Source organism: Bufo bufo, chromosome 2 (assembly GCF_905171765.1).
Source record: "Bufo bufo chromosome 2, aBufBuf1.1, whole genome shotgun sequence".
Lineage (NCBI taxonomy): Eukaryota > Metazoa > Chordata > Amphibia > Anura > Bufonidae > Bufo > Bufo bufo.
This window is the reverse complement of record NC_053390.1, coordinates 402,808,255-402,833,574: the sequence shown is the minus strand read 5'-3', so window position 1 is coordinate 402,833,574 and position 25,320 is coordinate 402,808,255. Positions and strand designations below refer to the sequence as shown.

General features: G+C 46.0%; 1 protein-coding gene across 1 annotated transcript in view; it reads right to left on the bottom strand.

Moving 5' to 3' along the window:
- The window catches only part of LOC120989272 (lysophosphatidic acid receptor 1-B-like), a 160,567-nt gene that overhangs the window by 58,960 nt on the left and 76,287 nt on the right, over positions 1–25,320 (bottom strand). Inside the window, 1 exon segment of the mRNA XM_040417264.1 lies at positions 3,766–3,895. Coding sequence (XP_040273198.1) covers positions 3,766–3,822 — 57 coding nt within the window. The 5' untranslated portion in view covers positions 3,823–3,895.

Sequence of the window (25,320 nt, the reverse complement as noted above, 5' to 3'; positions counted from 1 at the left end):
AAACGCGCGTTAAACGCGCATATCAAATACGCTCAAGTGTGAACCCAGCCTTAGGCCTACTTGTGCAGCACCCATCAGGGAGACTGGAGCGTCTGTCTCTCTTTCTAGCCTTCCACCACTCCACTCAGGCTCCCTGTCTCCCCTTATGGCCCACTGAACACCACTGAAACAATCCATGGTCGCTGTATTCAGGAATGCTGCTGTCATTCGCTCTGAGCTGACCGCCCACACTCTGATTAGACAGCACCATCTGCCGCCGGCAAATTGTGATCTTTCAGCATGCAGATTGGCCGATGATACATTGGGTAATCGGTGGGAGTATTGCACTGCCAGATGATTGGTAACGAGCATTACTACGAACACTTGTTAGCAACCATCATGAAGAAAATCTGCCAGAGTAATACAGGCTTAGGCCTCATTCACACGACCGTTGTTTTGGTCCACATCCGAGCTGCAGTTTTGGCGGCTTGGATGCGGACCCATTCACTTTAATGAGGCCGCAAAAGATGTGGACAGCACTCCGTGTGCTGTCCGCATCCGTTGCTCTGTTCCGTAGCCCCGCAAAAAATATATAATCTGTAATATTATTGTCCGTTTTGCGGACAAGAATAGGCAGCTATATCAATGGCCGTCCGTGCCGTTTCGCAAATTGCGTACCGAGGACCACAAAACACACAACGGTCGTGTGCATGAGGCCTTAAAGGTATGTTCACACGTCAGATTTTGACATTGGTTTGAGTGTTGAAACCGCCTCTCATTGTTTTCAATGGTTGGAGGGGGGACACCACAATTTATTCGGCCAATGATTTTTCACATGTGGTTTTCCAGACCACGCCAAGAATGGACATGTCCATTCTTGGCACGTTTTACCATGTGGACACCTTTGGAAACCGCAGTGAGAGCATGCTCACGGTTCAACGACATTTAATGGAGCTAAACTGAAAGTGTGACTGCAGCATTCAAGATGAGAAATTAAAGCAGAAACAGCAGCGGTTTCTGCCATTGGATACTTGGTGGACTTTGAAATCGACATGTGAACATACCCTTGTAATTTAAAGAGAACAGTCCATTAACAGACGGTTCAACTTTCTTACAAAGACTTGGATTGAGACCGTGTTGGTCGCTCCATGGCATGGCACTGTACTCCTGGTGCACAGGGTATTGTGTGGCATACATGTTGCAGATTCACATCTGTGGGCAAATGATCATTTGTCTAAGGCAGGGATGGCCAACCTGCGGCTCTCCAGCTGTTGCCAAACTACAACTTCCAGCATGCCCAGTCTGCCTACAGCAGGGCATGGTGGGAGTTGTAGTTTTACAACAGCTGGAGAGGCGCAGGTTGGCCAGCCCTGGTCTAAGGTAATAGCACCCATGAAGACTCATGAAGATACAGGGCAGATTCACACAACCATGGGGGTGCCATCTAGATAGAAAAGACTGTGGCAAGGAGTGACTTTCCAGAGACCCACAGCAGCACTGTAGGACAAGCAAAAGCCAACAGTCACTTGACGCAACTCAAATCAAAGCATCCCAAAGAGTTTCACGGTCCCCGTCCCTGGTCAAGGACTTGTCCTACTGCTGGAAGAAAATAAAAGTTGCTGTCAATGGGAAAGGGATCATTCCACAGAAGGTAGTACCCCTCCCAGCCATCATGTTCTTTGGTCATGTGTGACAATGATCTAATAGCAGTATATTGTGCCAATTGTGAAGTTACTTTAGACCCTTTTAGCTTCTACAACATTCCATTTTTTTCTGGTCCTTAAAGGGGTTCTCCAGGAGTTACTTATTGGCCAGCTATACTTAGGATAGGTCATCAATATCAGATCTGCAGAGGTCTGACACCTGGCACCGGCGCTGGAACCAAGTGCTGTGTAGTTCTGGTGCCTGGTTCCAGTGCCGGAGCTTGTGAAAAAAAAGCAAACCAAACACACAAGTAATTGGGACAACAGTGACAGTTTTCAGCCACAGCTCCTTAATCCTATACAGCAGTTTCCTACTATAGACGTACGTAGGAGGGTAATAAATTCTAAGTCCCAGTAGCCTCCATGGCAGCCCATCAGCAGACGCAGTGCCGTTTTATGACCCTTGGTGAATAAACAGATGTGGCTATAAACGGCAACCTATGTTCAGATTCATATTACAGCTGAGGGGAACCTGAATCCCATCCTTTATAAATGTCAGCTTAGAGAGCAAGTTCAACAATACATGTATATGAGCTATTTCTTATCTCCATATATTTTAGAATATTCGGAATTCACACCAGACAGCCCCCATTACAGTGAATGTGATCCGTAGGGCGCCAGCAGAGAGTGCTGGTTCTGGTACTCTGTACTAAGTCGGAACCGAATATCAGGATGGTGGCGCATTGTGCACTTAGCCTAATACAAGGGAGACCAGAACAGAAGATCCCCCTCCTTACTAGTGAAACAAAACCAGCTAGGGGGTTACCGAAAGTAAATACCCCCTAATCTTATCCGGGAAAACTTCATTGAAGAAAACTCTACAAAACAAAAGAGATTTAAAAAAAAACATATTGTTTGTTGTCTTAGGCTACTTTCACACTCGCGTTTGGTGCGGATCCGTCATGGATCTGCACAGACGGATCCGTTCAGATAATACAACCATCTGCATCCGTTCAGAACGGATCCGTTTGTATCATCTTTAACATAGCCAAGACGGATCCGTCTTAAACACCATTGAAAGTCAATGGGGGACGGATCCGTTTTCTATTGTGCAGGGAGAAAACTGATCCGTCCCCATTGACTTTCATTGTGTGTTAGGACGGATCCGTTTGGCTCAGTTTCGTCAGACGGACACCAAAACGCTGCAAGCAGCATTTTGGTGTCCACCTCCAAAGCGAAATGGAGGCGGAACGGAGCAAAACTGATGCATTCTGAGCGGATCCTTGTCCATTCAGAATGCATTAGGGCAAAACTGGCCCGTTTTGGACCGCTTGTGAGATCCCTGAATGGATCTCACAAACGGAAACCAAGACGCCAGTGTGAAAGTAACCTTAAATGTATAAGTAATGGTGATAGATCAGGTAAGGCACCAATACAAGTTTATTTCAGAAGTAGCAGGAACTGTTAAAGGGACATTCTGGTTACATCAAGTTATCCCCTACACACAGGATATGGGATAACTATCAGATCGGTGGGGGTCCTACGCCTGGGACACGGACCAATGATGAGAACAGGGGCAAAAACCCCATGGAGCCCACCTGAAGTGTATGGAGTGGATGGTCGGAAACGCGTGAAGCCTCTTCATTCATTTCTATGGGAGTCCCGGAAATAGCCGAGTAGAGCGCTGAGGCACATTTCTGACCACCCACTCCGTTCATTTGGGGCCCCGTGGTAGGAGGACGCCCACCAATCTAATAGTTATCACCTGTCCTGTGGATCGGTGCTAACTTCATATAACCAGAATACCCCTTTAAGTAGCTGGTCAATGTGTGCAACTCAATGTATTCTAATGCCCCCTCTTTTAGACTAAAGCTAAACCCTCAAAGTGATTGACAGCATCGGTCTCTGGAGCCTGGCAAGCCACAAATCTGTGTGAAACATCTAGTTTTTCCATGGAGTTGGCAATAAAACGTTCCTGTATTAGCTGTAAGAACCCACCTACATGTTTGCTTTGGAAGTCTTCCTAACAATTAAGCCTCCTTGAAAGCAAACAGAGCCTTAGACAAGAGGGTACTGTGAGTATGCCACCAATGCAACTCTGAATTGCTCCTTTCGTTAAAAAAGACAAAATGTAAGAAGTTACCTGAGACTGAGACATCATGCCAATGGGCTCAGTAACAAACTCAGACAGTGTAGCCATCTTGGGGCAGCAGGATGGATCTGATATTACGCTCTCAACCAAATTAGGTCAAATCTCAGTCATACTGACAACTCTGTAGAAGCAAGCACAAGTTAACAGAAATTCATTCACTTGAAATGCATAATGAGTGTATCATTCAGTGCAGGATATGAAAAAAATTATAATAAATCACTTCAAGGCTATAGGCACATGTGACATGGAAAAAAATGATTTTTACATACGTGGGAGTTTAAACAAATGTTGTAGCAACTTTCAGTCTACACTCTTCATTCCTTAATTCATTTTCAGGCCCCCTTGATATTCAGATTACAACCTGCTCCTAGTTTCACACTTAGTAATATACACTGGATGTGATGCCTGTCAGTCCAGGATGCTGCTGTCTTCACTGGTTCTCATGTATCTGTACAGTTATTTCTCGGTACTTAGTTTTCCTTTTGTAGCTTCCGATTCTGAGATTCTCAGTTGCCTATAGCAAACCAATCAGATTACACCTTTCATTTTTCAGGGCTCCTTTAGAAAATGAAAGGTCTAATCTGATTGGTTACTATATGCAACTAAGCCAGTTTTCCCTTTACACAAGTTTTGAGAATCTCCCCCACAGTTTTTTTTTTTTTACTGATGACCTATCCATCAGTATCTCATTGGTGGGGGTTTGACACCCAGGACCCCCACTGATCAGCTGTTTGAGAAGTCACCGGTGCTCACAGTAGCGCAGCGGCCTTCTCTCAGCTCAACAGTTGATTGGCAGGGGTCTTGGGTGTCAGACCCCTAGCTATCACATACTGGCTAGGTCATTCCCTAGATACCCGGGGATAGGTCATCAGTTAAAAAAATAAATAAAAATAAAAACTGTTGGAAAACCCCTTTAAATGACAAAACAATAGGGTTGATTTATCAAAAAGGTGTAAAACCTCGTTAAGTTGCCCTTAGCAACCAACCAAATTTCACCTTTCCAATGGAGCTCTGAAAAATGAAACGTGGAATCTGATTGGCTGCTATGGACTACTAAGCCAGTTCTACTTTACACCTGTTTGATAAATATAGTACCAACATATTCCGCAGCACTTTACCATCAGAGGGTAGAAACCAAATCAAATATTACATAGCAACAAACAAGTCAACAAGAGCAGTGAGGGCCCTACTCACAAGAGCTTACACTCTATGACCCCAGCAACCATGTTCTTTATGTACATAGAACAACTTCATGGACAAGGGAAGCATAGTTCAATGAACACTTCTAGTTCCATAAAACCCTTTTAAGCATATCAAGTGAGTTTTCCATCCAATGAATATATTACCAGCTAAGATGACTTTATTTTCTGATTATAGCTATGACCACTCTCTCCCAATAACATCGTTCCTGAAGAACTTAAAGATTGCATTAAAATTCATTTCAGAGCATGCCAACAAGCAAAGCGTACAACATCCAGCCAATAAAAGGCATCTGTCACCTGCCAAAACCCATATCAAATCCATAACATAAGGGCATCCGTAGGGTGCCCTACCTAACATGAGTTAGGCCTTCTGTGTGTCGGCCATATCTCCTGGACTGACGGTGGGTCATCTGACCTGAACTCACTGCATCATAGTGATTTATAATACAGCGAGTTCCTATGAGACCGTGGGTCTATTGTGCTGTAAATGACGTACATGAGACACGGGACGTTTTTGCTGGACTGCACACGGTTGGAAAACTCGCTGGTGTGAAAGGGGCCTTATAGAAATCTGGAAATATTTTAGGCTAGTTACACATCTGCGTATTTCATTCCGTCAGAGAACAGCCTGCCGGAACAAAACCGATCCGAACGGAATGACCGCCGGCCTCATGGGTCCGGCATACATGCCGTTCACATCCGGCTGACAAGCGGAGAACCCGCCAGACACAAACCGCTGCATGCTGCGCTTTGTGTCCAGAAGATCCTGACCGGTACAGGCTACCAGAACACTGCTAACGCAGATGTGAAGGAAGCCTTAGATATGAATTAAAGAAGTTGTCTCCAGAGAGATCGGGATCTATCGGCTGGAGGACAAAGTAACTGGTTATCAGCTAGGAGAAGACAGCACTATCAGTATTTATCTGACTCATATTTAACTAACCAGAGCGCAGCTGCTTTATATTGCCCAAGAAAAAAAAACAGACCTGACCTTTCAGTAGGATATTTAAAGGGATCATCTGGTAGTTCTATATTATAGGCCATCAATATCTGATTGGGTCTGTGGGTTCCGAGTCCCGAGCCGCAATTAATCAATGTGACATCAATGGCCTAGGAAGAGGCCATAGTGCTCACCAGAGAGCCACGGCTAATCGGTGGAAATGGCAGAAATCCGCCCCCCACCACAGATATTGATGGCCTATCCTGAGGATAAGCCATCAATGTGCATACAGGAAGAGCTCTGACACCGTTATGTGAACACACCCCAAGCTGGCCATACAATAGGGGGGTATACTGATCTCGTACACGCTAGGCTATGCAATATGCCCTAGCTACTGAACTATGCAAACTACAAATGTCACCTTTTATCTCATGTTGAGTTGAAGGTGGATATACGGTTGAAAAAAAAACGGCAAATCGTCCGCCATGTTACAGAATTTTCTGAAACAAACCAGGGGCATGTGAACATACTCTCAATGTAGGGGGATGCAATGATTAATCTCACCCAGTCAAAATCTATAGGGTACGGCCACATGGTCAAGTTTCCTGATGCAGTTTTGGAAGCCAAAACCAGGAGTCAATAAAAAAAAATTCTGTCCTTTATACTTCCTCTCCTTTTATGATCCACTTCAGATTTTGCACCAAGAAACCTCATTATTTGGCTGCTACAGTACAACGGCAAAAATATAAAAAAAAACGTTTAACACAAGGCTATAAAAATTCAATAAAAGTAAAACAATACAAGGTGGACCTGTCTAAGAGCACTTCGTATAAACCTATAAAGCCAACAATAATCCTCCATGTGATCCAGCTGGCATTTAGAAATATGTCGGATCAGGACGCTCTGCTAATAGTAGTTACCAGATCCGAAACGTGTTGATCCATATCTAATATGAGTCCAGTCAGGACCAGGCTACAGCTAATGATCCACAGGGTCCACTCACTCGTATTTATACTATAGAGCAGGCACTATTAGACTGCAGATTATACTACAGAGCAGGCAGTATTAGACTAGGGATTATACTATAGAGCGGGCACTATTAGACTGCAGATTATACTACAGAGCGGGCAGTATTAGACTAGGGATTATACTATAGAGCGGGCACTATTAGACTGCAGATTATACTATAGAGCAGGCACTATTAGACTGCCTTAGGGCTCACATGAACGCATTTTCTTTCTGTGACCGTTCTGTTATTTTTGCGGACCTTATGCGGAACCATTTATTGCAATGGGTCCGCAAAAAAAACGTAAGGTACTCCGTATGCATTCCGTTTCCGTATGTCCGTATTTCCGTTCCGCAAAAAAGTAGAATATGTCATATTATTGTCCGCATTACGGACAAGGATAGTACTGTTCTATTAGGGGCCAGCTGTTACGTTCCACAAAATACAGAATGCACACGGACGTCATCCATATTTTTTGCGGACCGCAAAATACATACGGTTGTGCGCATGAGGCCTTAGACTGGAGAATATACTATAGAGCGGGCACTATTAGACTAGGGATTAAACTATAGAGCGGGCACTGTTAGACTAGGGATTAAACTATAGAGCGGGCACTGTTAGACTAGGGATTAAACTATAGAGCGGGCACTGTTAGACTAGGGATTAAACTATAGAGCGGGCACTGTTAGACTAGGGATTAAACTATAGAGCGGGCACTGTTAGACTGGAGCTTATACTATAGAGCGGGCACTGTTAGACTGGAGCTTATACTATAGAGCGGGCACTGTTAGACTGGAGCTTATACTATAGAGCGGGCACTGTTAGACTGGAGTTTATACTATAGAGCGGGCACTGTTAGACTGGAGCTTATACTATAGAGCGGGCACTGTTAGACTGGAGCTTATACTATAGAGCGGGCACTGTTAGACTGGAGCTTATACTATAGAGCGGGCACTGTTAGACTGGAGCTTATACTATAGAGCGGGCACTGTTAGACTGGAGCTTATACTATAGAGCGGGCACTGTTAGACTGGAGCTTATACTATAGAGCGGGCACTGTTAGACTGGAGCTTATACTATAGAGCGGGCACTGTTAGACTGGAGCTTATACTATAGAGCGGGCACTGTTAGACTGGAGCTTATACTATAGAGCGGGCACTGTTAGACTGGAGCTTATACTATAGAGCGGGCACTGTTAGACTGGAGTTTATACTATAGAGCGGGCACTGTTAGACTGGAGCTTATACTATAGAGCGGGCACTGTTAGACTGGAGCTTATACTATAGAGCGGGCACTGTTAGACTGGAGCTTATACTATAGAGCGGGCACTGTTAGACTGGAGCTTATACTATAGAGCGGGCACTGTTAGACTGGAGCTTATACTATAGAGCGGGCACTGTTAGACTGGAGCTTATACTATAGAGCGGGCACTGTTAGACTGCAGATTATACTATAGAGCGGGCACTGTTAGACTGCAGATTATACTATAGAGCGGGCACTGTTAGACTGCAGATTATACTATAGAGCGGGCACTGTTAGACTGCAGATTATACTATAGAGCGGGCACTGTAAGACTGCAGATTATACTATAGAGCGGGCACTGTAAAACTGCAGATTATACTACAGAGCAGGCACTATTAGACTGCAGATTATACTATAGAGCGGGCACTGTAAGACTGCAGATTATACTATAGAGCAGGCACTGTTAGACTAGGGATTATATTATAGAGCAGGCACTATTAGACTGCAGATTATACTGCAGAGCAGGCACTGTTAGACTAGGGATTATATTATAGAGCAGGCACTATTAGACTGCAGATTATACTATAGAGCAGGCACTGTTAGACTAGGGATTATATTATAGAGCGGGCACTATTAGACTAGATTATAATACAGAGCGGGCACTATTAGACTAGGGATTATACTACAGAGCAGGCACTATTAGACTAGGGATTATACTGCAGAGCAGGCACTATTAGACTAGGGATTATATTATAGAGCAGGCACTATTAGATCATCCTATCACAATAAAGACTACAGGTAGTAGGTACTAATACCTGACAGAAGGCTACAAATACAACCGGCAGTGCCACATACCAGAGGAACGCCCGACGTCCAAGTTCCTATTGCAGGTCATGGTTTTCTCACCTCATCCAAAGGACGCAGTTTATCAAGTTTGCGGCAAAGAAGCAAAATCAGCGCAAGTAGCATCCAGGGAGAGCGGCGGTGACTGGAAGGAGGGAGGGCTCCATAGCCCCGCAGTGATGGAAGCGGCGGCAGAGAATAGCCGAGTGCCGCCCGGAGCGTGCACTGCTCATTACTAGGGCTCCCGGCCAGCTCCAGCGCTACACACCGGCTCACACAGGCACGCCGCACTGGAGGCGGGGCTGCTGGCGAGTCTCTGCCCACTGACCAATGGGGAGAGCCGCTCACTCCCCGATAGGCGGAGCTTATTCCTGCAGTCTGCTGGACGCGACTTCGAAAGAAAGTGGAAGTGGTGAGTGCGGACAGTGCGGACAGTGCAGACAGTGCGGTCAGACAGTGCGGACTGAGGGGACAGTGCGGTCAGACAGTGCGGACTGAGGGGACAGTGCGGTCAGACAGTGCGGACTGAGGGGACAGTGCGGTCAGACAGTGCGGACTGAGGGGACAGTGCGGTCAGACAGTGCGGACTGAGGGGACAGTGCGGTCAGACAGTACGGACTGAGGGGACAGTGCGGTCAGACAGTGCGGACTGAGGGGACTGTGCAGACAGACAGTGCGGACTGAGGGGACTGTGCAGACAGACAGTGCGGACTGAGGGGACTGTGCAGACAGACAGTGCGGACTGAGGGGACTGTGCAGACAGACAGTGCGGACTGAGGGGACTGTGCAGACAGTGCGGACTGAGGGGACTGTGCAGACAGTGTGGGCTGAGGGGACTGTGCAGACAGTGCGGGCTGAGGGACTGTGCAGACAGTGCGGACTGAGGGGACTGTGCAGACAGTGCGGTCAGACAGTGTGGGCTGAGGGGACTGTGCAGACAGTGCGGGCTGAGGGACTGTGCAGACAGTGCGGTCAGACAGTGCGGACTGAGGGGACTGTGCAGACAGTGTGGGCTGAGGGGACTGTGCAGACAGTGCGGTCAGCAGTGGCGTCTCTAGCTTTCAAATTTTGGGGGGGCACACTGGGGGCCAGGACAAAAGTAGGGGGGGCAGCTATAACAACGATACATTTACACAACTATGCTTAGAAATGCTGCAATACTTTACCCAATACCTAAAACCGCAACCGGGAAGAAAAGTCCAGCTGTCTGTGGATGACACTTTTATAGAGAGGGGGATCTGTGGATGACACTTTTATAGAGAGGGGGATCTGTGGATGACACTTTTATAGAGAGGGGGATCTGTGGATGACACTGCTATGGGGGGGATCTGGGGATGCCACATACCGTATATAGCATCTTATGCTATATGTGTCATCCACAGATCCACCCCATGACAGTGTCATCCCCATTTCCCCCTCCATAACAGTGTCATCCACAGATCTCCCTCCCTATAACAGTGTCATCCACAGATCTCCCTCCCTATAACAGTGTCATCCACAGATCTCCCTCCCCGCCTCTCACAGGAGTGTACATATATAAAATAAACATATTTCACATGAACACTTACAGTTACTTGGCTTGGCCCTTGGGGATCTCGGACGCCACTTCCACACTTTGGCCGGGGGCTCGGCGGAGCTGATGTTGTGTTTTATCCTAATGAGAAAGATTTCATAATAAGGATTTGGAGAAGGGGCAGAGGGATAGCAGAGCAGGGAGAGGCTGGTGCTGCTACTAGGGGGTCATACCATGGGGGAGTAATAAAGCCCACTATAATGCCCCTCAGTAGAAATAATTCTCCTTATAATGTGCAAAACATACCCCCTTATGCCCCCAGTTGAGCTAATGTCCCCCATAATGTGCCAGTATAAAATACCCCTATATAGTGCCCCAGTAAATGCCTCCATAGTGCTCCTTTTCCCCTTCCTGCTAGTGCCCCCCATAATGTACCAGTATAAAATGCCCCATATATCATGCCCCAGTAGATGCCCTCAGTGTCCCCCATAATTTGCAAGTATAAAATACCCTTTCTTAGTGCCCCCCGTAGATGACTCCATAGTACTCCTTTCTCCCCTTCTCCATAGTACCCACCATAATGTGTCCCAGTATAAAATGCTACTGTACAGAGCCCCCCATATAAAACACCCCTTCTTTGTGGCCTCAGTAGATGCCCCTATAGTGCCCACCAATAATGTGCCAGTAATAAGTGCCCTCAGTAACGTGCCACTGCCAGTAACAAGAGCCCCCAATGTGCCAGTAATAAGCCCCCATCACGTGCCAGTAATAAGCCCCCCATCACATGCCAGTAATAAGCCCCCCATCACGTGCCAGTAATAAGCCCCCCATCACGTGCCAGTAATAAGCCCCCATCACGTGCCAGTAATAAGCCCCCCCATTACGTGCCAGTAATATGCCCCCCATTACGTGCCAGTAATAAGCCCCCCCATTACGTGCTAGTAATAAGCCCCCCATCACGTGCCAGTAATAAGCCCCCCCATTACGTGCTAGTAATAAGCCCCCCAATTACGTGCTAGTAATAAGCCCCCCAATTACGTGCTAGTAAAAAGCCCCCCCATTACGTGCTAGTATTAAGCCCCCCCATCACTTGCCAGTATTAAGCCCCCCATCATGTGCCAGTATTAAGTCCCCCCCATCATGTGCCAGTATTAAGTCCCCCCATCAGCATGTGCCAGTATTAAGTCCCCCCATCATGTGCCAATATTAAGTCCCCCCATCATGTGTCAATATTAAGTCCCCCCATCATGTGTCAATATTAAGTCCCCTCATCATGTGCCAATATTAAGTCCCCCTATCATGTGCCAGTATTAAGCCCCCCCATTGTAATAAGCCCCCCATTGTAATAAGCCCCTCCATTGTAATAAGCCCCCCCATTGTAATATGCCCCTCCCCATTGTAATAAGCCCCCCAATGTGCCAGTAACACTATTGTAAAAAACAAAACAAAAAAAAACAAAACACTTATTATACTTACCTCAGTGTCAGCGATGCGATGCAGACTCTTCCTGTGTCCCGCGCTGTAAGGCTCAGGAGGCGCGATGACGTCATCGCCCCGCCTGCGCCGGCCTCTGATAGGCTGCCGGCCTAGTGCCTGCAGCCTATCAGAGGAAGGGGAAGGGACACGCCTCTCCCTCCCCTGCACCTCCGCTGGCACAGGCAGGTTACTAAGGAGATGAGCGCAATGGAAGCGCTCATCTCCCTGTGCCCGGCGGAGGCGGCTCACTTGGGGGGGCATTTTAGTTGGGGGGGCACAGCATGATGTAGGGGGGGCCGTGGCCCCCTCTGGGCCCCCCCAGGCGACGCCACTGGCGGTCAGACAGTGCTGACTGAGGGGACTGTGCGGTCAGACAGTGCGGGCTGAGGGGACTGTGCAGACAGTGCGGGCTGAGGGGACTGTGCAGACAGTGCGGGCTGAGGGGACTGTGCAGACAGTGCGGACTGAGGGGACTGTGCGGAGAGTGCAGACTGAGGGGAGGTCTGGAGACATGGGACTACAGGCCATAGATACATGGCTAGAGGCAGACAGGCTGATTTACTATCTATTATCCATCTTTCTATCTATCTCTTATACTTTATCTATTTTCGATCATCTATCTATCCCGTCTATTTATTTTATATCTATGTCATATTTGTCTAGCTAACTACCTATCGCCAACAGTTAAAAGTTGGCTTGTGAGTGTATGATTAGTGCCCAGCGTGTGCTGCAGGGCATTTTCTGGGCATGCACATCTCCCCTGGGATGCACCAGCTATTTTATGTTACTCTGCCATTTATATGGCGCTCCTTATATTTTCACACTTAGGGGTTTTCTGAGATTTTCTTCTGATGACCTATGCTCAGGACAGGTAATCAGTGTCTGATTGGTGAGGGTCTGACGCCTGATCTCTTTTCCTAGGCCGAGTAATGACCCGTTAATGTGTTACATGACCTAGCAGCAGCTTAGTGCTATTGAAGTGAATGGGTCTGAGCTGCCATACCAAGCACAGCCGCTATACAATGTACTTGGTAATCTGAGAGAAGGCTGCAGAACTCAAAGGAGCGCCGCTGCCTTCTCAAATAGCTGATCGCGGGTCCCGGATTTCAGACCCGCTCCAAACAGATACTGATGATCTATCCTGAGGATAGGTCTTCAGTAAGAACATTTCAGAAAACCCTTTTAACGATGCTGCCATTAATAAATTTGAGGCATGCATGCCCCATCTCCCCAAACTCAGCAGGGGCCACCCATTTGTCAACCAGAATTTGCTAGGATTGTCTCTGACAATTAGGGATAACCCATGCAAATCCTGGACAGTTAGATATCTGCCTCCCCTGGGACACCCATGCGAGGCTAAAGCTGCACTGCCATGAAAAGGCTGTGGTGCAGGACAGGTCTAAAGACCATTAGTGATCACAGTATGGGCCATCACTAACGGGTTAAAGTCAGTTTTGCAGAATTGCTATAATTTGTGGTAAATTTATGAAACCTGGCACACTTCTGTCTTGAGATGTCACTCCACTTTATATGCCATCCCTTTACTGGAGGAAGAGCGAGAAAATTTTTGGGACTTTTTGAGAAGTCTCAGTTAATAAATCTGTCTTGGCTGGTTTCACACTGGCGTTCAGGAGATCCAGCAGGGAACAGCCAGGCAGGTCTCTGGATCCAGCATTGCCATAAACGACACAATTGCCGTGCGGCCTCATTGACTATAATAGGGACTGACTGAGAACCAGCCGCAACATGGCAAATACCGTATTTTTCGCACCAAAGTGGGGGGAAAATGCCCCTGCGTCTTATGGGGCGAATTCTAATGAGCGCTGCCATTATGGAAGCGCTCATTAGTACCGGAACACCAGGAAGCGGTGAAGGCTCTGTACTCACCACTTCCTGGTCCTCAGCTGTCGGCTGTGCTGTGGCTGCGCACAGCGTGAGGGCGCTCTGTTCACAGCACAGCCGACAGCAGGAGGAAGAAGAGCATGGGCGGTGAGGAGCAGCGGTGCCTGGAGCAGGAGAGGTAAGTGATTTGTTTATTTTATGTCATCTGAGGCAAGGGGGGGCTGATCAAAAGACGCATGTGGGCTCATCAAAGCAGTGAGGGGCTGATCAAAAGAGTCTTGGGGGCTAATATGAGACTGGGGCTAGTCAACAGAGGCATGGGGGCTAATATGATACTGGGGGCTAATCAAAAGAGGCATGTGGGCTGATATGAGGTTGGGGACTGATCAAATGAGGCATGGGGGGCTGATATGAGGTTGGGGACTGATCAAATGAGGCATGGGGGGCTGATTTGATACTGGGGGGCTGATCTGAGGTCTGAATGGGTTCTTATTTATATTGGGGCTCATCTGAGGTCTGATTGGGGGTCATTCACTTTTGGGTTTGAGCTGAGGTCTGATTGTGGGTCTGATCTGAGGTCTCATTGGGGTCTTATTAACATTGGGGATCTGATTGGAGCTGTGATCTGAGGTCTGATTAAAGGGGTTGTCTGGGTTGCTCTCCTTTGCCCTGCGATAAATTGCGCAGGGCAAAGGCATTTTCAGGAGTTCCGGTGACGAACCGGGCTCTCCATGGGGCTGCCCGGAAGCCCGGTGACGTCACCGGCACTTATGGGGGAGCTTTAGCGCTGCCCTAGCCAGTAAACTGGTGACATCACTGAACACACTGCCGGGTGGAAGCATCCGCCCGGCGGTGTGTTATTGTAAACAAAAGAGCCCTTGCTCTGCGCGATCTAGCACAGGGCAAGGGAGCGCATCGGAGCATGAGATGTTCCGATTCTAACATGAGGGGGGTCTGTCTGGGTGAAATTATGGGTATGTCCGGATTCAGCTCTGAAACCGGACAACCCCTTTAACATTGGGAGTCTGGTTGCTGGTCTGACCTGAGGTCTAATGAAAAATATTTTTTTCCTATTGTCCTCCTCAAAAACCTAGGTGCGTCTTATAGGCCGGTGCGTCTTATAGGGCAAAAAATACGGGTGCCGAGAATCGGCAGGAGAAATACCTCTGCACTGATGTGAAGGTAACTTTAAAGGGGTTGTTCAACCTACTGCACGTTAGTCCCCACATGTAAGTTTCCAGCGTGGACAGAGTCACACGTATCGCTGCTGCCAATGACAGGCCTCAGCGATGACATGTCCCCAAATGTCACATGAGCCAGCAGTGACGTTCCGCTTGGGGACACATCACTGCTGCAGCGGGGCAGGCTTTTAAAGAGGACCTTTCATCTGTTTTACTTATAGGAGCTAAATACCTGTACTTGCTGATGCTGCCACCCGTTTTAGTTTTTTTTAAACATCGCCCCTACGCTCCGCTGCGCCCTCCTGAAGTTGTCGCACTCAGTATGTATATACGGAGCATCGGAACAGGGAGGTGGAGATGCCAGGGTTTCCAATGGACGTCTCCTTCACCCTGGCTGTGCCGCGATCCAATCTCAGCGGAGAGCGTCTCAGCCAGGACGGAAAAATACTCGCAAGTACAGGTATTTAGCTCCTATAAGTAAAACAGATGAAAGGTCCTCTTTAAGTAATGTACTTCTCAGACGTCTAGTGATGAGTCCCGCCTTTTTGTGACCATAGCTCCTCTTTTACGGAGTGTGAATTACATCATCTGTGCTTCTGCCAGTTGGGCACTTAGTAACCTGGAGATTTTACAACAACTTGTGAAAAAGGAGAATATGATCCTTTCTGTTAGTAAGAGCTATTATTGCTAAAGTGACACTTAAAGTGGTCTTACACCACTAGGAACGTACTGGGAACTTAAAGTGGCCCTGCAAAAAGCCTAAATGTGGCCCCCATGTTGTAGGCGGGGCCAAATTGATAGAAGGCAGGGCAACACAAGTAGGCAGTGCCAACACAAGTAGATAGGGCCAACACAAGCAATACCATAGTGAGCACAAAATACCGCCCCAGCAGAACTAAATGCCACTGTGCAGCACTGCCCCAGAAGCTGTCCCTCTGTGGTGGCCGTCAATAGCTGCCACGTTCTGTCCTCCTCCAGTTGTCTCTTAATAATTTATAGAGCCATTGGCCACCATGCCCCTGAGGACAGCCATACAATTATCATTAATTATCACATCATGTATCTGGCCAGCGGCAGAAAGCATGGCTTGGGCATCAGCCCACCGGAAAATTTCCTTGTAGGGTCCATGACCAGTCCACCCATGTCTTATACTAGTCACACGCTAAGGCTACTTTCACACTTGCGTTGTTGTTTTGCGGTACTTGGATCCGGCAGAGGATGTCAATACCAGAAAAAAACATTTCCGTTTGGTCCTCGTGCATTCTGAATGGAAAGAGATCCGTTCAGGATGTCTTCCATTCCGGCAGCATTCCGTTTTGTGACCGGACACAAAACCGCTGAAAGCTGCGTTTTTGTGTCTGGCCATAAAAACGCATCCGGCACTGAAAACAATGTAAGTCAATGCTGACGGATCCTAGGAGCCTAAAAAAACGGATCTGTCAACCATTGACTTTCAATGTATTTAGTGATGGATCCGGGTTTTTTTCTGTTTTGATTTCACACATCTGTATCCTAACGGAACGGATATATGATGCGCAAAATCAAAACGGATCCGTTTAATTCCGGTATTGAGATCCTCTGCCGGATCTCAATACCGGAATTAACAGGCCTAAGGCCTCATGCACATGGCATAGCAGTATGCAAAAAGGCAGCACAAAGGTGTGTCATCTGTGGACATTTACTGCGCCATATAGTGATCATATTATGGGACTTTTGTCTCCTAGAAGCAATGCTTCTGGGGACGGTAAGTGTCTCCATATTCTGAGAGCCATAGTTTTTTCAGTTTTTTGGCGATTATCTTAGGTAGGGTCTCATTCTTTGCGGGATGAGATGACGGTTTTATTGCCACTATTTTGTGGTGCATATGACTTTTTGATCGCTTGCTATTACACTTTTTGTGATGTAAGGTGACAAAAAATAGTTTATTTAGCACAGTTTTTACGGTGTTCATCTGAGAAGTTAGGTCATGTGATATTTTTATAGAGCCGGTCGATACGAACGCGGCGATACCAAATATGTATACTTTTTTTTATTTATGTAAGTTTTACACAATAACAGCTTTTTTCAAACAAAAAAAAAAAGATTTTTAGTGTCTCCATATTCTGAGCCATAGTTTTTTTATTTTTTGGGCGATTGTCTCAGGTAGGGGCTCATTTTTTGCGGGATGAGGTGACGGTTAGATTGGTACTATTTTGGTGGGCAAACGCCTTTTTGATCGCTTGCTGTTGTATTTTGTGTGATGTAAGGTGACAAAAAAATGGTTTATTTAGCACAGTTTTTTTTTTTTTTTTTTTACAGCGTTCATCTGAAGGGTTAGGTCATGTGATATGTTTATAGAGCCGGTCGATACGGACGCGGCGATACCTAATATGTATGCTTTTTTTTTTTTTTTTCCTATTTTTTACCAATTTTTTTAAACTTTATTTGGGGAAAATGACGTTTTTGTTTATTTTTACTTGAAACTTTTAATTTTTGGGGGGGAAAACTTTATTTTTTACATTTTTTTTTCACTTTGTTTTTTGTCCCACTTTGGGACTTGAACTTTGGTGGGTATATTCCTTTACAATGCATTCCAATACTTCTGTATTGGAATGCATTGGCTGTATGAGTAATACTGTGTGTATTACTCATACAGCTTCCGGGGCCTGTGAGATCCAGGGGGCTGGATCTCACAGGCTCTTCACCGTGCTCTTCCATGCCATCGGGTCCCCCCCACGGCCGCATGGGGAGCCGATGGCACCGCCGCAACCGCAGGTCACATGACCCCCCCCGGAGTTGTGACAGGATGCCCGCTGAATGATTTCAGCGGGCATCCTGTTCCGATTAACGCCCGCCGTGCCGAAATCGCGGTTTAAACCCATGACGTACCGGTATTTCATGGGTCCTTAAGGACTCGGGAAACATGCTGTATCGGTACGTCATGCGTCCCTAAGGGGTTAATATTGATTGGACCTGGGCAACCCACCACAGATCATCCCCCCACCCCACTTGTACTTGTTCCGCTGATCTGCTACTTGCGGGCTGCGCGAGCATGAGTTCAGTCACTTCGGTGCGCAATCCTGTCCTGCGGCACGTGGAGGTCACAGGTCTATCAGGATCACATACCGCAGGACGGGATTGCGCAACGAAGTGACTGAACTCATGCCCGCGCAGCCCTCAAGTAGCGGATCAGCGGAACAAGTACAAGGGGGTGGGGGGGATGATGTGGGGTTGCCCAAGGTCCACTTCCATCAATATTAAAGGGCCCAAACAAAGATTTCTGCAGTGGTAAGGAAATGAAACATAACAGATATTAGAAAGTTACCGAATGTTGTATTATACACTGCTCAAAAAAATAAAGGGAACACAAAAATAACACATCCTAGATCTGAATTAATTAAATTTTCTTCTGAAATACTTTGTTCTATACATAGTTGAATGTGCTGACAACAAAATCTCACAAAAATAAAAAAATGGAAATCAAAATTTTCAACCCATGGAGCTCTGGATTTGGAGTCACACTCAAAATTAAAGTGGAAAAACACACTACAGGCTGATCCAACTTTGATGTAATGTTCTTAAAACAAGTCAAAATGAGGCTCAGTAGTGTGTGTGGCCTCCACGTGCCTGTATGACCTCCATACAACGCCTGTGCATGCTCCTGATGAGGTGTTGGATGGTCTCCTGAGGGATCTCCTCCCAGACCTAAAGCATCTGCCAACTCCTGGACAGTCTGTGGTGCAACGTGACGTTGGTGGATAGAGCGAGACATGATGTCCCAGATGTGCTCAATTGGATTCAGGTCTGGGGAACGGGCAGGCCAGTCCATAGCATCAATGCCTTCGTCTTGCAGGAACTGCTGACACACTCCAGCCACATGAGGTCTAGCATTGTCTTGCATTAGGAGGAACTCAGGGCCAACCGCACCAGCATATGGTCTCACAAGGGGTCTGAGGATCTCTACTCGGTACCTAATGGCAGTCAGGCTACCTCTGGCGAGCACATGGGGGCTGTTGCGGCCCTCCAAAGAAATGCCAACCCCTACACCATTACTGACTCCAATGCCAAACCGGCTCATGCTGGAGGATGTTGCAGGCAGGCAGAACGTTCTTCCACGGCGTCTCCAGACTCTGTCACATGTGCTCAGTGTGAACCTGCTTCATCGGTGAAAGAGCACAGGGCACCAGTGGCGAATTTGCCAATCTTGGTGTTCTCTGGCAAATGCCAAACGTTCTGCACGTGTTGGCTGTAAGCACAACCCCCACCTGTGGAACGTCGGGCCCACATATTCACCCTCATGGAGTCTGTTTCTGACCGTTTGAGCAGACACATGCACATTTTGTGGCCTGCTGGAGGTCATTTTGCAGGGCTCTGGCAGTGCTCCTCCTGTTCCTCCTTGCACAAAGGCGGAGGGTAGCGGTCCTGCTGCTGGTTTGTTGCCCTCCTACAGCCTCCTCCACGTCTCCTGATGTACTGGCCTGTCTCCTGGTAGCGCCTCCATGCTCTGGACACTACGCTGACAGACACAGCAAACCTTCTTGCCACAGCTCGCATTGATGTGCCATCCTGGATAAGCTGCACTACCTGAGCCACTTGTGTGGGTTGTAGACTCCGTCTCATGCTACCACTAGAGTGAAAGCACCGCCAGCATTCAAAAGTGACCAAAACATCACCTAGGAAGCATAGGAACTGAGAAGTGGTCTGTGATCACCACCTGCAGAACCACTCCTTTATTGGGGGTGTCTTGCTAATTGCCTATAATTTACACCTGTTGTCTATCCCATTTGCACAACAGCATGTGAACTTGATTGTCACTCAGTGTTGCTTCCTAAGTGGACAGTTTGCTTTCACAGAAGTGTGATTGACTTGGAGTTACATTGTGTTGTTTAAGTGTTCCCTTTATTTTTTTGAGCAGTGTATAATGACTGCAGTTTGCACTTCATTTGCGTAAACCAGAACACCCCTTTAAGCATGCCTTCAATGTGCAATTTCAGCACAGTGGGCTTGTGCCCCGAAAGTTTTCAGACCCTAGCAACGCCCCTGCCACTGACTGCAAAAAACGCAAAACACTAGAAACACTAAGCGTTGTGCGCTTGGCCCGTCTCTGTGTAAACTGCCCTGATAACATGACAATGCAAGCATGAAGATTACATCTTGCTGACGTGCCAAGAGCTTCATTATAATGTCCCATGATGTCTGTTTAGGAGAATTTTCTTGTTCATTACTCTTTTTTGTATTTTTTGCTTTTGTAATCAAGTTAGGGTCCATTCACACGTCCGTCAGCAATTGCGGACAAGAATAGGACATGTTCTATATTTTTCGGGATCGGAATTGCGGACCCGGAAGCGCGGATCCGCAATTCCGGATCCGGGCAGCACATCGTGCGGCCCCATAGAAATGAATGGGTCTGCATTTCCGTTCAGCAAAATGCGGAACGAAATTGCGGACGTGTGAATGGACCCTACAATTAATCTACATTGCTGAAGGAGAAAGACAGATCCGACCTCATCAATGTCTTTCCTTTCATTGTCTGTCTCTCATCCATTAATCTTGAATTGATACAAGATGTTACAGAAGCATCCTATATTTGAGAGATGCAAATAAGCTGAATCCACGGCCTGTACACTTTCATTCATTTCTTTTCATGCTCCATCAAACCAAAGTCCAGCTTGGCCCATTTCAAGCCAGTGTTTGGCGGGAACTGTTTTGCTAAAAAACTCTCACTTTTAGGAAGAGTGCCCATCAGGGAGTTTTGTAGTCATTTTTTTCTGTATTCTGTGATTTTTTGTTCCTATTTTTATTTGTGAGCTTAAAAAGAGTATGATAACAGTAAAATATACATAAATGTATATGATTAAAGTTACATTGGTTCATAAGTTAAAATCATTGCCAAGAGATAGCAATAGACCCCGTAGTCAGCAACAGGCTATGGTGGATCTCCTAGCTCCAGAGCAGACATAGTAACATAGTATATAAGGCCAAAAAAAGACATCTGTCCATCCAGTTTGGCCTGTTATCCTGCAAGTTGATCCAGAGGAAGGCAAAATCACTGTGAGGTAGAAGCCAATTTTCCTCACTTAAGGGGGAAAAAATTCCTTCCCGACTCCAATCAGGCAATCAGAATAACTCCCTGGATCAACGACCCCTCTCTAGTAGCTATAGCCTGTAATATTATTACACTCCAGAAATACATCCAGGCCCCCTCTTGAATTCCTTTATTGTACTCACCATCACCACCTCCTCAGGCAGAGAGTTCCATAGTCTCACTGCTCTTACCGTAAAGAATCCTTTTCTATGTTTGTGTACAAACCTTCTTTCCTCCAAACGCAGAGGATGTCCCCTCGTCACAGTCCTGGGGATAAATAGATGATGGGAGAGATCTCTGTACTGACCCCTGATATATTTATACATAGTAATTAGATCTCCCCTCAGTCGTTTTATTTCTAAAGTTAATAACCCTAATTTTGATAATCTTTCAGGGTACTGTAGTTGCCCCATTCCAGTTATTACTTTAGTTGCTCTTCTCTGGACCCTCTCCAGCTCTGCTATGTCTGCCTTGTTCACAGGAGCCCAGAACCGTACACAGTGCTCCATGTGTGGTCTGACTAGCGATTTGTAAAGTGGTATGACTATGTTCTTATCACGGGAATCTATGCCCCTTTTGATGCAACCCATTATCTTGTTGGCCTTGGCAGCCGCTGCCTGACACTGGTTTTTGCTGTTTAGTTTGCTGGTTATGAAAATTCCTAGATCCTTTTCCATGTCAGTGTTACCGAGTGTTTTACCATTTAGTATGTACGGGTGACTTGCATTATTCCTTCCCATGCGCATAACCTTACATTTGTCAGTGTTAAACCTCATCTGCCACTTATCTGCCCAAGCCTCCAATCTATCCAGATCCCTCTGTAGTAGTATACTGTCCTCTTCAGTGTAAATTACTTTACACAGTTTAGTGTCATCTGCAAAAATGTGTATTCGACTATGCAAGCCTTCTACAAGATCATTAATAAATATATTGGAGAGAATAGGGCCCAATACTGAACCCTGACTAGTGACAGTGACCCAATCTGAATGTGTACCGTTAATAACCACCCTCTGTTTTCTATCATTGAGCCAGTTACTTACCCACATACACAACGAGCATTCTCATTTTATATACTAACCTTTTATGTGGTACAGTGTCAAATGCTGTGAAGAAGTCCAGATACACGACATCCATTAATTCGCCGCTGTCAAGTCTAGAACTTACCTCCTCATAGAAACTGATTAAATTAGTTTGACATGACCCATCCCTCATGAAGCCATGCTGATATGATGTTATTTGCTTGTTTTCATTGAGGTGCTCCAAGATAGCATCTCTTAGAAAACCTTCAAACAGTTTACCCACGACAGATGTTAAACTTACCGGCCTAAAGTTTCCGGGCTCTGTTTTTGGCCCCTTTTTGAATATTGGCACTACAGTGTAGTTATGGTGCCTACCAGTCTGTAGAAGTGCTGGTGGCATGTGTTGAACTTCAGTACAACTGTCTCAAGAAGCTATCAAGCCAGAACAGAATAATGTGAAGTAAGCTTTGGTAGATGTGGGGACCTGTGGGAGTGCCATAAAATTTATGGTGTACAGTATATGGACTTATTCCCATTTGCTTTAGACCGGTTTTACACACTTTCTTTTGATGATTTTCGTAGTATTTCTTTTAAGCGGCATTGTTCTTAGGGTTTTTTTTTTATTACAGATAACTTTGCCACTAGATGTTATACGCAAGATTGTGGAAATTTATGAAATGTATGCATTTTTTGTGGCTTTTTACTTTGTCTTTGGGTGCATGGCATTTTGGCTCCTTTCTGGCCTTTTTGTGTCATAAACATCCATTGTTTTGGGGGGGAAATGCATGTCAGTTTCTTTTTACAATTTTTTTACAATGGTGTTTTTTTATCGAGAATTACAGAGGAAGTGACATCAAAGGGGGAGGGGTGTTACATAGTTTCCTCTGTAAAAAGACACCAAAAGGCATGAACTAAAACATACTATTTGTAAAATATGCCACAAAAATGCAAGAAAAACATCAAAAAAGCATGTAACATTACAAAAACTGCTGTTGTTTTTCAGGCCAAAAATTATGTATGAATGAGGCTTACATCCTAAACAGCAGCAATTTTCTTGCTTAGAGGGGTTTTCCAAGATTTTATTTTACTGATGAGTAGTGTTTAGCGAACTTGCGATTTGCAAGTTCGGGTCATCTAAGAATTCCGTAATGGCGTTACTACGGACCATAATTGAATTTTATGATGGCATGCACCACGGAAGCCTATAAGAGGCATTCCGTATTGCATACCGTCATAATAGAAATCTATGGCCAGCAAATCGCAAGTTCTCTCAACACTACTGATGAGCTATCCTCTGGATAGGTCATCAGTATGTGATCAGTGAGGGTCTCACACCCGGGACCCCTACTGATCAGCTTTTTGATAAGGCTCCTTTGAACACCGCAGCCTTCTCTCTACTTTTCCTAGGCCAGTGATGACATGTTCACCGATCACGTGGCCTAGGGACAGCTCAGACCCATAGAAGTGAATGGAACAGAGTGATACCAAGCACAGTCGCTATGCAATGTACAGCGATGTGCTTGGTAAGCTGCGAGATGGCCACAGTACTCACAGGAGACCCCTGCCTTCTCAAAACAGCTGATCAGCAGGGGTCCCGGCTGTCGGACACCCACCGATCAGATACTGATGACCTATCCAGAGGATAGGTCATCAGTAAAAAAAAATCTTATAAAACCCTTTTAAGCCTTCTGCAAACTTGAAGGAAATGAGCTATAAAGATCAAAAGCCATGGAAGCCTATGGGTCGTGGCTTTATAGGACAGCACTATAGACACTGTCTGCATGATTCACTCAGTCTTGTCCCTGGGGTGCTAGCTTTAAAGAATACCAGTGCAGACTGAACCTTTAAAAATAATCTCACAAGAAGTTACATAGGAAACCTAACAACAGCAAGAACTGTAAACTTGAATACTATCTGGTAATGAATGCCTGTAAGCCAGTTAGTCTGACCACCCACACTAGGCTCCTTGCCGACGCTATGCTAAGGTTAGGATTTGAAGCTTCATATAATAAACTTCATGTCATGGGATGATATGAGCTTATATTTTGTGTCTTCTAGTTAGTACACTTCTGCTGTGTCCGTTTTATTTTCGGGTGTTGCCTTTTCAGCAGCTGTTCACATCGCATCTTTCCGACATTACGTAAAATTGATGTTTTAATTTAGGAGGAGAAAAACAGCATCTTGCGACACCGAGCGCAATCCTCCTATCTGTTAAACCTTCAATGTTTGTCTATGCGGTTTAAGTAATTATTTATCTGAGATTATAAATATTATTTTTGTGGATGGAACTTCACAATTTAAGCCTGTGTTTGTAAAATTCTACATTTACCGATATGCTCTCCGCAGCCAGATGTTTGAGCCATTATCATAAGCAAGACACATCATCAGGCAGAACTAAAGCTACACATTCAATAGCTGCCGGCCTCCCCATACACATACGCATTCAGCTCAGCCATACATGTCTCTGTATGCTATGGCGAGAGTGGAGAAAACCATTGCCAGACAGTTCCCAGAGAACAAAAGGATTGGGAGAAAATATTCATTTAGCCTGATCCTTGTCTCCCCCGACATCATCTGTCGGGGGAGAGTCAGAAGCTACCTACACACATCAGAGTGTTGCCGTTCGGCTGAATCTTTTGGAAATAAAATTACACATTTGCGCATCATTTAAGCTCATAGGGACTGTTGTGAAGATTTACAGAGCAGTGTGCATTAGGTCTGATCTATGAAGACCTACCAGGTGTAGACAGCATATTTGTGCCCGAACTTTGGGCAGATCATCGCTGACAAGCGGTTGAAGTAATGCTCATTAGCGATAACCTGCCGGTGTAAATGTGCCGCCACTTACCCGATGAACAAGCGTTTAATTGGATCTTTCATTCTGCTGCTGGAAAACAAGGTGATTCTGTATGTAAATTCTGTATGTATGTGGTCTCTCCTCCCCATACTGTGGAGGAGATTGCTGCAGGCCTCCTTCCCGATAATTGAGCAGTGTAAATGGGCCTTTAGTACCAAATGGTTGAGAACTCCATTGAGAAATGCATTCAAATACCAGCTTATCTGCATCAAAACATCAGGTAAGCCGGGTATGTAACATTGGGTTTATATGGTCCCTGCACAATGCAACTACAGAGGTATTCTAGACCTCTTAATATTTTTAGGCATTTTCAATACTCTAAGAATATACTCAGTTACTTTACTTATCCCCTTTCTTGAAA